This window comes from Zootermopsis nevadensis, unplaced genomic scaffold, assembly GCF_977971745.1.
Source record: "Zootermopsis nevadensis isolate Lab colony 2312 unplaced genomic scaffold, Znev_1.0 Znev_ptg000009l, whole genome shotgun sequence".
Classification (NCBI taxonomy): domain Eukaryota; kingdom Metazoa; phylum Arthropoda; class Insecta; order Blattodea; family Termopsidae; genus Zootermopsis; species Zootermopsis nevadensis.
In genome coordinates this window covers 7687593-7701676 of record NW_028259141.1, presented here as the reverse complement: position 1 = coordinate 7701676, position 14084 = coordinate 7687593, and the positions used below count along the sequence as shown (strand labels likewise).

At 36.3% G+C, this 14084-nt stretch overlaps 1 protein-coding gene across 4 annotated transcripts in view; it reads left to right on the top strand.

The window, feature by feature from the left end:
- The window catches only part of mmd (disintegrin and metalloproteinase domain-containing protein mind-meld), a 587218-nt gene that overhangs the window by 477074 nt on the left and 96060 nt on the right, over window positions 1-14084 (top strand). For all 4 annotated transcript variants that reach the window (XM_087345919.1, XM_087345918.1, XM_087345916.1 and 1 more), the window contains exon 5: window positions 9272-9351. In XM_087345919.1, the coding sequence (XP_087202045.1) occupies window positions 9272-9351 (80 nt within the window). The remainder of the gene's footprint in view (window positions 1-9271; window positions 9352-14084) is intronic.

Genomic DNA, 14084 nt, shown 5'->3' with positions numbered 1-14084 from the left:
TCATTTCCTGTGTAAAATGTTCACGTTGATTTCTGTGGTGGAAAGCCATATGATGGTTTTTGCAAAAAATAGAGTTTTACAGGAAATTATTTTAAAAGCTACGTAGCTGATATAAAATTACATTTTCAGGCTGTCGAGTAAATTGTTTACTGATAGCATGGCTTCATAATGTGTTCGCTTACAAATGTCATGTTTTGCCTGACAGAGAACACGACTAGAAGTTTGTTTCCACCGTTGTTAAGAAAACTGGCACATGTCAGATTGTGGCTTTCTACTTCAGATTTAATGAACGCGCAGGTCACAGAAAAATATGGAATCTGATGTGGTCAAGCCCATGTTCGTCTTTTGGGCTATAACGTCGATAGGACTTTAAGGTTTATACCAGCATTTCAGAGATGGAAACGGTCTGTTCCTCCTAAGCTAAACCTACAAGTCCACGTGGCGTTGCAACCCAGAAGACTAAAATAGACAACAGATACACATTTTGTTGATTTATACAAACACTTTTTCACTTTGTGATTTGTTTCTTGAGTATTTAGTTAAATAAGTAGTAACAGGTAATTTTTTGTAAAAAGCTGTTATTCTAATATTTCTGCCACTCTGTGTTTTTTAAATGTAAACCGTCAAAAGTGTGTAATTTTAGTTTTAGAGGTGGAATTTTGAGAAATATCTTGTGGAAAATTTTGTTTGATTTTGGATTTAATAGATATAGAAGTTGGTATGAAGTCTGAAACGCTTTAATTTTATGCCCTTCTTTAAACACGCGTGTAACTCATGGATACGTTTTAGTTAGAAACATTATATATCCCCGTTTATGATATTATATAATATTTCTGATTTTTTACGTGAAATCTGATTCTACGGGTTCGTCTCTTTCAGTCGCTGCATCGATGTGAGGCAATCTTCCCTGGAGGTGGTTGCGATTCCTTCGTGTTTGAGAGAGATTTCATTTCTATAATTTTGCAGCCCTCCTTTGAGTTCAGCCGTAGTTGTCCACACCTCCCACTGACGGATGCCGTATAACTTTCACACTGCCTAAGCCTGTCATCGGCAGCCGATCAAAGTAATTCAGCAAGTGAACTAATAAAGTTACACTCACTAATCTATTACATGCTACTCTTTACAGCATTTATATTTCCATCTTCAGTGCACACACACACACACACGATGTCAGAATTACGAATATTTATAAATAGCTATTCGTTTGGCCCGCGTAATTAATTGCTACTCTTTGAATTGTGTTCTTCATTGCAGTTTCATGGCATGCTTGTCCCAATCGTGTGTTGGCCTCACTTATAATATAAATATTTATGTGCCGTCATTGAAACATGGTTTCTTCCTTCATAGAGACCACTTGAAAGAATTAGGTGTAGGGAATGGACTGTGTCATTAAAATTATGCTTACTCTTAAACATTTTCCTTCGTCTCTTGAAAGAATAGAGAAACGACGTTTCGGAAGCTGGCCCTGATTCCGTCATCAGATAAAACTCTAAAGCGTATTCAGCTAGATCATTTAGAATGAAATTAATTTTTAATTATTTTTTAATTTAATTGGCATTCGAAGGAAACTGTTCAAGAATATTCATAAATTTTATTTATTTATTTATTTGAGGAAAGTACCCAGTATTTAACGATTTTGAATGGACCTTTGGGTTTCGTAAAACGAATCTTTGTTGTTATAATGATGAATAGGACGTAGTTCTGGCTTAGTTCCTCGGGTTTTTCTGATTGCAGTTTTACGGCTTTGCCCCTGACGAGTATAAAACTTTGGGAATATGATGGATACCAGGTCTTTGCCCTCATTCGAATTTTGCGTTACGCTGTAGGCTGGTTATCATTGTCACCATTTCGTTGGAGTAAAAGGATCCGTCGTATGGATGCTGCCATGTTGGATATGGATTATGTGCCGTTGCCTAGTTTGGTAGAGGCCAAAGTGATATCAATAGACCACATATGAAGTCGATAGATGCAAAAAAACAAACCACAAACAGAAACGCTGGTCGGCATTGTGTTAATTGCCCCATTTTTGCATTTTACTGTAGAGTCAGCAAGTTTGAACTGAATACTGATTTAATAAGTAGTACGCGTCTGAATTTGGTTAAATTGGCTCAATATTGGACTTTGTGTTGACGGTAATGAACTTGCTTCTTTCATAACACCTAAGAATTTATTGTACATTTCAATAGCTGAGTTTCTATCTGTTGCCCAGGGGAATACTTTGTGTCACGAAGTAATTTGTTGGCTCATTAATTCGCCTGCGTTAAATTAAAGGGTAAAGGTGTAAGTCTTAAAACTTCAGGACATGAAAGAATAGTTTTTGGAATGTTCTAACTAATTATGTTTATTATTACTTTGCCAAAAGTTTATATACATATTATAAAACAATGGACATATGAAATTGAGGCAGAACTGATAAGTTTACTAAATTACAAATATTATTAAACATAGCCTGTAAAGTAGCCATTATGTTTCGGTCGTAATTTTTGTTTAACTTATACCCCTTTACCCTAGAACAGGCGTATTAGCTCATCATTAAACAGAAAAAGAAAGTTAAATGCGCATACGTATTTCTCAGATGCGTTACTTTACATTTTTCGCAGTTAAGATCCCAATTACATGATGTAATCATATTTAGGTAGCATTTATTTTATTTAAATTCAAGAAGGATTACAAATGATATTGGTGATGGAACTCTATTCGGGTTTTTGCCATTCATATTTAATGTAACTATGAACTTTCTCATCAATAATGACGAGAAATCTAAAGTGGTACTTGAAGAAGCACATTTTTATTGAAGAGTTTGACAGTGCATCATATAAAATTTACAATAATTAGTTATCTGTTTAATTAAAGATTATAATACGCTTTAATGTAGTGTAACGTGTTTTGCTGCATTGCATGTAAGTACATGTGTGTAGTAGGCCATGGATGACCAGTCTTTTGTTTTAGTGTCTCGTTTTCACAAAGCAGAGTGTAGGAATTAGAAGCATTCTTATGATGTAACATGTTTTTAACAGTGATGTCGCCTCGGTAACATCGAATTGATGCTTCCATCTCTGCAGTGGTCGACTCTCGTCTTTCTTAAGAATGGTAGTCAAATAGCTTTCGATGAATTCGTTAAATTATTAATTATTATTTATTATTAACTGCAAATGGGTTTTTACCCTGTGGCAGTGGTCCTACAATAAGACACAGAACAATGAGACACAAAAAACCATAAGACACAAAAAACATAAGACGCAACAAAAACAATAAGACACAACAAAACAATGAGACACAACAAAACAACACACCACAGTTGGCATTCTTAAAATATGTTTTAAGTAGTTCAGTTGGTATTTTTTTTACTTTCTATCCTGGATTGAATATATTTAGTTCTTATCTAATATAATTTTTTATTTTGTATCAAATATTCTGTAACCTGCCACTGAGTTTATTAATCTCGTTTCAGAAGAATCTGTCTTCTGCTGTTGTTTAATTAAGTCTAGCATCCACTGCCATATAAGATAGATCGCACTGCTAAAACACTGTAGAATTTAAAATTGTCTTTTCCTAATATTTATTAAGCGGTGTAAGTTCAATTGTTACTCTTACACAATTGAATCTTTGTCATTTATTTTTGTAGATTAAAATTTCTTTTGCTTTCCAATTGACAGCCAAGACAAATTTTATAACCTGTTCTGTTGTATCATTATTTGCTTCAGAGTTATTTCAAAATAAGTGGCAAGGAATGTGAACAAATTACTCCAGTGTTATATCGAAGTAATTTGTTCCGTTTCTTACTGACACATTAAACCCGTGCACAGCGCTTGGAGCCTGATGTTCGTCCGCAGAATGAAATCCAATTAATTTGGACGCCATGAATGAAATACTGTATATGACGATGACATATTGCTTTCAGGCACGTTGACAGTTAATGGAATGGCACGTCTGTTGCCTTTGATCTGTTGAGCTACCTGGTTACTTGTTCATACACGATTATTTTCTGGTTGAAAGATCTTTTTTTTTTTTAGTATAAAGTTCGCTAAACTTAGTTTGGCATTCAGATTTGGTCTAACTCCTTGGAACAGAGTCCTCCTTGAAGAGGTAACAGTACACTGAGCTAGTCAATAAATTCGTCGTCTTTTATGGAAGTGTTCACAAGAGACAGCCACCGATTTCTATCCTGAGCCAGATTAATCCAATCGGCTCTATGTTTTAGTTATCGTAATTGATTTATGTCCCATACATTTTTATACAAAATAGGTCTGCATTTTCTGGAAAACGTGATTTTTACTGATGTTAAGCCACTAGCTAACTATTAAGCGATTGGGTACGTATTCTTCGGTAAAGTCGATGCCTCGAAATTCATGAGAATCCCTACATTATTGAACGTCAGCTTCGGAGCGTGGTACCATCAAGTCTTGAAGTCTGAATATCTCCACCGTGAGTAATTCTGAAACTACTCGAGGATGTTTATGAACTATGTTACGAACATTTCCACCTTATTTTTTCCGTAAACTTTCTTGTAGAATATTTAACAACATGGCGGTCATGCATGATGTATTTAAAGCTCCCGGTTTGATGGTTATAAGTTACGAAGCGTTGAATGTAGGTTAAGTGGCATTTTGTGTGGAGACAAATTATAAATGGCCCGACAAACTGTGTGTTTTGAGAAACCTAAAGATCAGTTACATTATCCACAACAGCCTGTCAAGTTGTCTTTATCCCTGAGCCAGATGAATCCAATTTAATTATAAATGTTAATGTTAACTTAAATATGTCTCACAAGTGGTGTCTTCCCTTCAAGTTTGCCGGTTAAAAGCCTGCATGTATTTCTGATTTGTTCAATCCATGCTACATTCCCAGTTAATCTTATCCTTCTTGCTTCTTTCACTATGATAGGTTAGTAAAGAGTAAAAATTATTAATTTCTTCGTCATGCAGTTATATTTATTCTAGTTTTTCTTTATGTTTTTGGTACAAATATACATGTTTGATACTATATAACTTTAAAAAAAACAAATTGTCACGGAGCGAACAGGGAGACAGACTAATCGGGTTAATGTTTACTTTAATATATGGAAGTATCGATACAGAGCTCACATAAACGAATTTGAACAATCTCTGAGTAGGCACCTACTAAATTGTTCGACTGAAAATAATCCAGTTCTCAACATGAGCATTGAATCATGTCCCCTATCTGCTGTGTGAAACAAGTTGCTTTAAGTCTGCCATATTGTATCAGTTCCCGTGTAACCATTAGGCGGCCTGAGGGGTTAGAACATTACTTCAAAGAGAAAATTTGTGTTGTTATGCCCATGATTATTGTTATTAGTGCAATTGGACGCGACTGTGTCTCTGTGGAGCTGCGGCCTCTAGCGGGCGCTTTGTCCATCCCCCAGATGATACATGAGTGAATATAGAACAGAGGTGGGGTGATATTGACAGGGGAAAATCGACGGACTCGGAGAGAAACCTGTCCCAGTGCCGCGTTTTCCATAACAAATCCCACATGGACTGCCCTGGTTGCAAACCGGGGCCTCTGTGGTGAGAAGCCGACGATTAACGGCCTTTGAGGCGCGGGCCTTGATGCCCCATCATAAGTAAAAGTGAAGCTATCCTACTACACGCTCAGGGGGAGAGTGTATAGGTTTTAGTCATACGCAACATCGCCACTAGATGGATGTGCCATCATAGGACCCTCAAATCGTTATGACGCACTGTATCATCCACATGTAAGCAATATTATTATAAAATATTGTTTGTACTGTGACGCTGGAGCCAGCCTTGCGCGTAATGCGTGGTATTTTAAAAAAAAATGATATTGTTTGGTGATACGAGATAGGCAAAAATGGTTTCGTAAATGAAGTCGAGTAGACGCAACGTGTTTGTGTGTTCTCTGTTTGCTCCCTTTGGGTAATGAAATCTCAGGGCAGTAATAAAATATTTTATTATTTTTATTTCACTTCGCTAGACTCAGAGGGATTCTGTTATTTGGAATAAAGTGGATGACGGCGTGTAGGGAAATCGTTACACTCTGGATTAATTGTGAATCCAAGTGGCAAGGAATGAGGAGTGAAGGGAACATTTCTGTTCTGTTTGCTTTGTAATCTGCTTCATTTTCATACTTAAATAGCGGGAGTTAAAGACGAATTGTGTCTCTTGATCTTTGGATTTTATATGTCGAAGAAATGGTTAAAGTAATAATTATAAAAGCATATTTCAGAAGCAAAACTTGTAGAAACGTCGTGTGGTGTCTGCAGAAATAACAAAACGTTGGGCCATGTGACATCCAATAAGACAGTCAGTTACCGTCTTGTGGATTACGATCTGGCCTGCTACGACTCAAAACTGATTCTAAAACAGCAATACTTAATTGAATCGGTCACTTGAAAAACCACATGATTTTTTTGATAACCGCAAGAAGTATGCTAGCAAACACACTTTATTTTCCCCCAAAAATAACTGACAGGTACCTAACTTCATTTGCGTCTATAGTAACAATTTGAAGGGAAACGCAGTGAAGAAGGCTGTCTTCTGGGCTGCAGCGTCTTGTAGTCTGGTAGAAATTTACCGACGTTTCAGGGGTCCTTGCTGCCTCCATCACCAAAGCGATGTGGCCAAAAAGGATTGTTTGTATTGACAGATTAGTACATATCTGTCTTAAAGAAATGTTTACGTTTCGTTTCTTCTGTTCCAGAACAGCTTTTGGTCTTTAATTATGTGATCATACCGCGGTTTTCTGCTTGTGGTGAAGTTGTCAGGATCTGTGGCTTCGGTCTGTGAACCGCCGCCATTTTTATACGATGGGGTCATGCAAATGTTTTCTCTTCATTTCGAGTCTTTGAACATCGTTTGGTTAAACGTTGCCACTGCTATGTGATGCGCCTGTACCTTGTTTTGTAATTAGTGCGACGTTAAACATGGTAGGTTCCAGCGGACTAAGCTGGAATACTGCTGGAGGTTGTTTCGAAGCTGAGTGACCATTACATCTTTATCCCTTGCAATCCCATCATTACGGTTCATGCACATAACGCATTTCTCTGCAGTGTAAACATTGCCTGCCTCTAATATTCCAACCGGTTAATCTATTAAATAGACTAATCGGATAAATCAATGTTAGGCGGTTGATCGGAATAATAGGATTTATTCTGGATTACACTGATAATCAATCAATCGATCAGTCAATCTGTTTTCTTCTCAAAGACTCTTGGAATGATGTTCTTAAAATTGTTTTATGTGCGTGTGAAACTTGGTTTTTTTACATTAGTGAAAGACAGTAGATTAATGGTGGTGGAGAATAGGGTGCTGAGAGAAGTATTTGGACCCAAAATGGATGAATTTGAATGTACGCGGGAGAAAATTTTAGCGTACTGGTCTGGTATTTAAAATGCCACGGGTTCGATCCGATATGTTATCTTACAATAAAAATTATTAAAATATCTGTCTGTGTTATGACAACCAGTCACCTGAAGACTGGAATAGGGTGTTCTTCTAAAACGTTATGTCTATGAAATATGGCTCATACAGTGAGTTAGGATTTGTGAATATACCAATGTTTCATCCCTGAAGATGGAGGCAGTATATTATTTCTAGTCGTTATATACCTACAAGTTCACACGACGTTACAAAGGAGACCAGCATCCACATTTTCATCGCCGTGACGACTTCAACTGTTGTCGGTCGCTGAAGAAAGCACGCAACGCAAAAGTACGCGCTTTTTTTTTATTAGCCTCTCCTGTTTTATAGGACGCACTTGCAACTATCTCAGTGTTACGTTCTTCGAAGAAGTGGACCGAAAATTTCGTTGTTGGCAAAGGTTTAAAGAAAACTGTTCAGTGTAGCCGAAACTTAAATGAAGTTGCTGAAATTGCTTTGAATCCGTCATTCTTCACATCACTCTGCTTTAATATAATAAAGTTTATTTCTTTTGACGACACAAGTAAAGTTCTTTTCAGTCATTTGTGGAAGGTGACAATCGACAGCTCTGGTCCCACATACGCAGAAGGTCAGTCGTTCATTGGTCTACAGCGCTCGGACGTTGCTCAAGACAATCGAAGTAGCAGGACAAATAAAATTTCCAGAAGAAATAAGATATAAAGCGAACAGGGACAAATACGGAATACTAAAACAAATTCAACGTACTCCTCTTTCTTGCCTTGAACAAAGATGAGGACACTTATGTATGTATGTGCGCGCGTCTAAAGAAACGTCTCATATTTCGCCTTATTGCACACAGATTTTAAGTAACATACATAAAGCTACGTCCTTGAGCAGAATTTATCTCTGTATTTATTCCATTGGTGAATCCGCCTACATTCCTTTAATCAAAAATTTAATCGAATTTCTATAAATTGGCTCATTATGTGCAATGTATATGTATAATGCAATCAAATCAAAATCTCCTTACGATTTACAACTGACACTTTAAACACTTCTTTGTTGCGTTCATTTAAGTAAGTGCATATGAAATTGTGTATCTATCTCATCCTAATCAGGCTCGTCAGCAATGGACGAATATGCTACGTCACGAATTTTGAAGTTCATTTCTGACATTAGATGGATAAGATGGAAAAGTAACTTTTGTTTGCAAGAAACGAACAAGACCATAACGAATACAAATTAGCATAGAAATTTGTGAACTCGATTGGAATACAAGTTTTCCATCTTGTTAGGCTGCGTTTGGCAGAACGTAGTTTATCTTGTTACAGGAAACATTTGCTGTCTTATTGCGAAACCCAGTGCTGCGGGCTGTGCAAATATTGTCATGGTCTTCCATTATAATATTCAGAAGAGAATTTCTTATGCCCAAGGTAGGAACAGAAAGGATTACGAATGTAATGTCATTTATCATTTCGTCGTCTTTTAACATAAGTATGAATTAGGAACAATATAATGCAGATCTAAATTGGCGAGGTCAGATTTTCACAAGCTTAGTCTGAAAGGTACCGAAAGGAGTAGATTTTTAGTGATGGTGAAGGGTGAAATGAACTCTGCATAATGTTACACCCTCGATCATGTGAATGAAACATATCGATTAACGTAAAGCATACTTCGAGAAACTGAATTGAATATACCCATTGAATATTTCCGTCAGATGGAGCATAATAGATGTAGAAGCTTTGTATTAGTTGAATGAATTTACAAACACATTTTAAGAATTTCGAAGTTTGTTGCTGCTAACGAAACCGCGGAAAATAGGAAGGAAGAGATAAAGGGAGGATTGGCTGTTTTGAAAGTTAACTGTGTTGTGTGATGATGGTCTCAATTTCTGGTGTTTGTGTTTGCAGACGGGGAAGCACTTCCATCGGACCTCCCTGCTCATTAAGGCCTTTAACCACAAGTTCCGCCTTGACCTTGAACTTAATACGTAAGTAGACAACGTAGTTTTTGCCTGTATTGCCTTCTGTATGTGTTTGGATTACATAAATTCATAGTTCTCCTATTAATATTGTAATGCCTTCATGTTTGTCTGTCCGTCGCAAGTAACAGCTCTCAAATTACTGATATTAGACGTGCTTGAACTATTTTAGGTAGAGGAAGAGGTAGACCACACAAAGACGAAAGTTGAAACCTGAGGTCAGAACAATGTAATAAGACATCCTTGAGGTTTGATGTTGATGTTCATTATGAATCAACTTAATATTCATAAAACTTGAACATGCATTATCTACCCTGACTGTGATTCGTAAATCTGAATTTTGTGTGTCACTCAGATTTTTGATGCTGTCTGAGAACGGTGAAGACGTCAAACAGAATTTCTGGTGACTTATTCATTTTTACTCAGCACCAAATGATTAATGTGAAATTTTGACTACAGAAGAGTTATGGATAATAAACTTCCTGTATTTTTAATGTATCCTTGCATATTCAATATTATTTCTAATTATAATTAACTCAATAACTTTATGGAGCAAAGTCCTGTTTGAAAAATTGAAAGCTTATTTGGTGAAATGTTTTTCGTCTTTTTATGGTATCCGAATATGTACTACATTTTTCACACGAGCCCACCAGTGGTGTTCCAGCTGAATCCAATCCTAACTATAATAAAAGAAAATTAACATTGTAAGAAGCTAATCCTGTTTTTCATGGATAAAATATGTGTATGGTTTGACTTCACTTTCACGTATTTCACAGCAACTATCTTCAGATAAAGAAGTCACCAGCCACTTCAGAACATACCAAGACGCCACTAACCAAACAAATTACATGCCAAATATAGGTCACCAGAACAAGAAAATAAACTTCCATTATCTTTAATTACATCTTCTGTAATATTGGTAAAACCGCTTATGTACCGGGCTCACTTCACATTGTCATTCATATTCTCTCATTTCGTCCAATTCACATTGCCTCATGGAGCCTCTTGAGTTCTTTAACGACCTGACACTGATTGATAAGGGCCCCACCCCATTTCGCCCACCCCAAAGACATCGACTGTTTCTTCTTTTAGTACAGATGATCACTTAACATGACAGTCCTCCTCGGTCTTCTGTTTCACGGCTGACTGGCTACTCAGCTTCCACAACAACTTCTGAAAAATGTCTCTGTGTAGAAAATATCTTAGGAAGTCCCAATTAGGGAAATGCATTTACACTTATATTTGGAGATACGGTAAAGTTTTTAGTAATTTCATATTGCCTCTCGTAAAGTTCTCAAGCCTTCTAGCAAAATTTAGGGAAGTTAAACTTCTCTCTTTCGTAGTTTAAATATCAATGTTTACAAAAAAAGCCGTTCAATTTGTATCGTTCCTCTTGATTCACCTGCGCAAACGTTGAAAAGAAACTGCCATTCTGTTATGTGTGTTTGTATTATTTGATAAGCGAATAGTCGCTCGGAGAGTCTAATTACTATTAATATCTTAATACGAATTGTATCTAAAATTACAATTATAATTCGTATTTTAATCTGTCACAATTTAAACGATACATCATGTACAGTGATAATCGAACAAGACCCGTAAATACAAAACACACAGTAGCTGATTGTTAAAGCAAGTGGTACATATAGTTACCACCGGGTTTTAAAGATTTAATTTTGGAACATGTCGCCGTGGATGTTCAAAAATTATTAAGCTTTGTAAACAAATTATGTAGATGGAAAGCATGAATGATACAGATGATAATTTTCATTCTTTACTAAATAATTCTAGAGTTATAACATTAAGAAGGATGAGGTGGATGTGGTATGTGGTATGTAGCACGCATGGGAAGATGTTGATTGCGTTTGAAATAAAAGAAGGTACTTCTCAGGAAACCGGGATGTAGTGAGCAGGATAATATTAAAATGAATGTTAAGAACAGGATGTGAGGGTGAGAACTGGATTTACCTGGGTCATGAAAGAGACCATGGCGGGCTCTTGAGAACACGGCAATGAACATTCTGGTTCCGTAAAAGACGGGAATTATTGTCCAACTGAACGACTCTCAGCGTTTCAAAAAGATTCTTTGCTTATGGAGTTTGTTACGTAATTTTTGTGATAATGGATTTCTTAGTGTAGTTGGTAACCGTTGACTGTTTTATGAATGCCCTGTTCGGCATAATCACGTCTTTAGTGTAGACAAACTGACACGGAGATGTATTCCACTTATAGAAGTTCATATACCTCGGGAATATAAACATTCCAATTTGTGAATCCAGAACTTTATACTAGATTAGTCTTTCATACTAATAAATATGTATGAAGGAAGCTCTTTAGTAGCAGTTCAGTTTAGTAAAGGTGGAGCTTGGGATTAAAATCGATTTAATTCCACTGCTTGTTCGTGACTATGAGCATATTAAACAAGTGAAACCAAAACTGAAATATACCTAAATACAAGATAGGAAATACCGTGGTTCGGTTTTGTGAACCTCGTTAGTAAAAATCGTTATGCACTGTGAAGGTTATGTTGGTATTAAACTATTATTTATTTCGCATTGCGTACTTTCTTGTGGCATGATGTCTTTGACTTATTATGGTTAATGCGTCTCTTCATAATACAACTTTAAAATTCTGCTGAAATATAGTATAAATCTCATACACGTGTGATATAACTTACTGCAGTTTATTTATATCGGGTTGCTCTTCATAACTTGTAGCTTTATATTTATTCTTTTCACAAACGTGGAAATGCGAGGGAAAGGTAAAAAATTGTTTTGTTTTTGTTTTTTTAGGGAATGGGTGAATCTGTATCCTATTCTGTAACCTTATAAACGTACACACTGGATCAAGCTTACACCTGAAACATTGTGTGTGCAAGCGATTCGTTTCAATGTAATTTAATTTTGTAGCTGAATTTAGAGTAACGTCTCTCTGTATTGTCTATATATATGTCTACTATTTCGGCATATACACTGATTTCTTGCGATTTCCAATACTTCATTGGCCTTTAAATTCGTTTACTGCAGATGTAAATCTACAATTGCAGACAGAAACCCATCGTTTGAATGTCAATCACAGCTTCAGAATGTGGACTTGCTCATGGGGCCTTCCTTGTATATGTTTCCGTTAAAATACGTAATTTCTTTATTTCGTACATTAACTGAACGTTTTAGTTAAAACATGTAATTTCAAGAATATTTTACTCCTGACTAGTTACTTCATAGAATGTCAAATTATTCAATTAAGTAACCATTTGTGAACAACAGAGTAATGTCTTATTCGCTAGGTATTTCATGTCTTAGCTAAGGTTAAGTTAGTTATGTATTTTACTTTTCATTTGGTTAGATTAATTAATTTTCACAAGAAATCTTACACCTCAAGAGAAAAATAACCTAATTTAACGTAACCTAGTACAGCGTGTGGATCATAAGCAATATATCTCCACATTTTTCTTCCCAAGAATGAATAAACCATTTATAACTTCTTTTATATTTTATATTACCTAATCTCGTCCATACTTGAACACAAACAAAATGTCACTCACACATATACGCCCATATATCCATATTTCTCTATCTAGAACTTGTTTATCTCACTGCTTAATGTGTCTTCTTCAGCATGCTGGCTCTCAATTCAATTATCCGTCCAACTTACTAACCTAACCGAACCAACGACATGATTTTTAAGTGACTATCAATCTAAAGACACTCCATGGCATTTAATATATTTATTTGTGGTTATTTAAGGATTCTGCTATTAGATCAGACTACGTAACGTCGAATGATGGAATGATTAGTAAATAATGAACTCTAGTTCATTATTTACTATTAGGATATCGAAGGAAGCGGTCGCGAAATAATTGAAGGCACTCTTCTGGCGATAACCTCACTCACAACAGCCGACCTCCGACAGGAGATGTAAACCCGTGACCTCCCGAATAAAAGCGCTACAACCCAGAAGAGTGACATCGACAAATCTGTCTGTTGTATTTCTTGAATTTCTTCTGTTATTCCACACATGTGTTGGTGTTACAGACATTTCAGTTGCATAACCGTTATTTTAAATGTGTATAAGCTGCAGCGGAGTTAATTAAAATTGCTATGTACGCGAGTTTCTGTACAGTAACTACCTTCTAATTTTATATTTGATTTCTTTTTTTTCATTTCTTACCGTTTCTTCGCTTTTAGACGTACTCTTATACCTCACACACAGTTTGTAAATGCGTAATTCAGTTTCAGTTCACGACGTTCAGTGTAGCATTTTGCTGTTCGCCACACGAACTCTTACAAGAACACTTTCCTTTATTATATTCATTGGATTACTATATATGAAGATAAAAAGACCATTCAGTTGTTTTCTTCTCGAAAGACGTGGTCGCAACACTGTTTATTGAAGACAGAGGTCAAATGGTTCTTTTGGAAAATATCGGACAAAGAAAACAATCAACTAACCTCCGTATAACGTAACAGCCTGAACGTACTCCAAACGACCGCAGTATCGCGCCGTACGCAAACAGGAGCTTCATGTTTTATGTAATGTGTTCCGTAGTGTCGATCTGAATGAGTCTTCAGATGTTCTTACAGCAGACATATGAGTTAACCATCACCTCCTAGCATCCAAGACATGGAAATTTACACTTTTTTGAAGAACTCTTTTTTTTTTTCTATCAGGCTTTGTGCATGCCTGGTTGCGTCTTCGCTATGGTACCTACCCTTTATCCTCCATTATTCCGTACAAGCCCC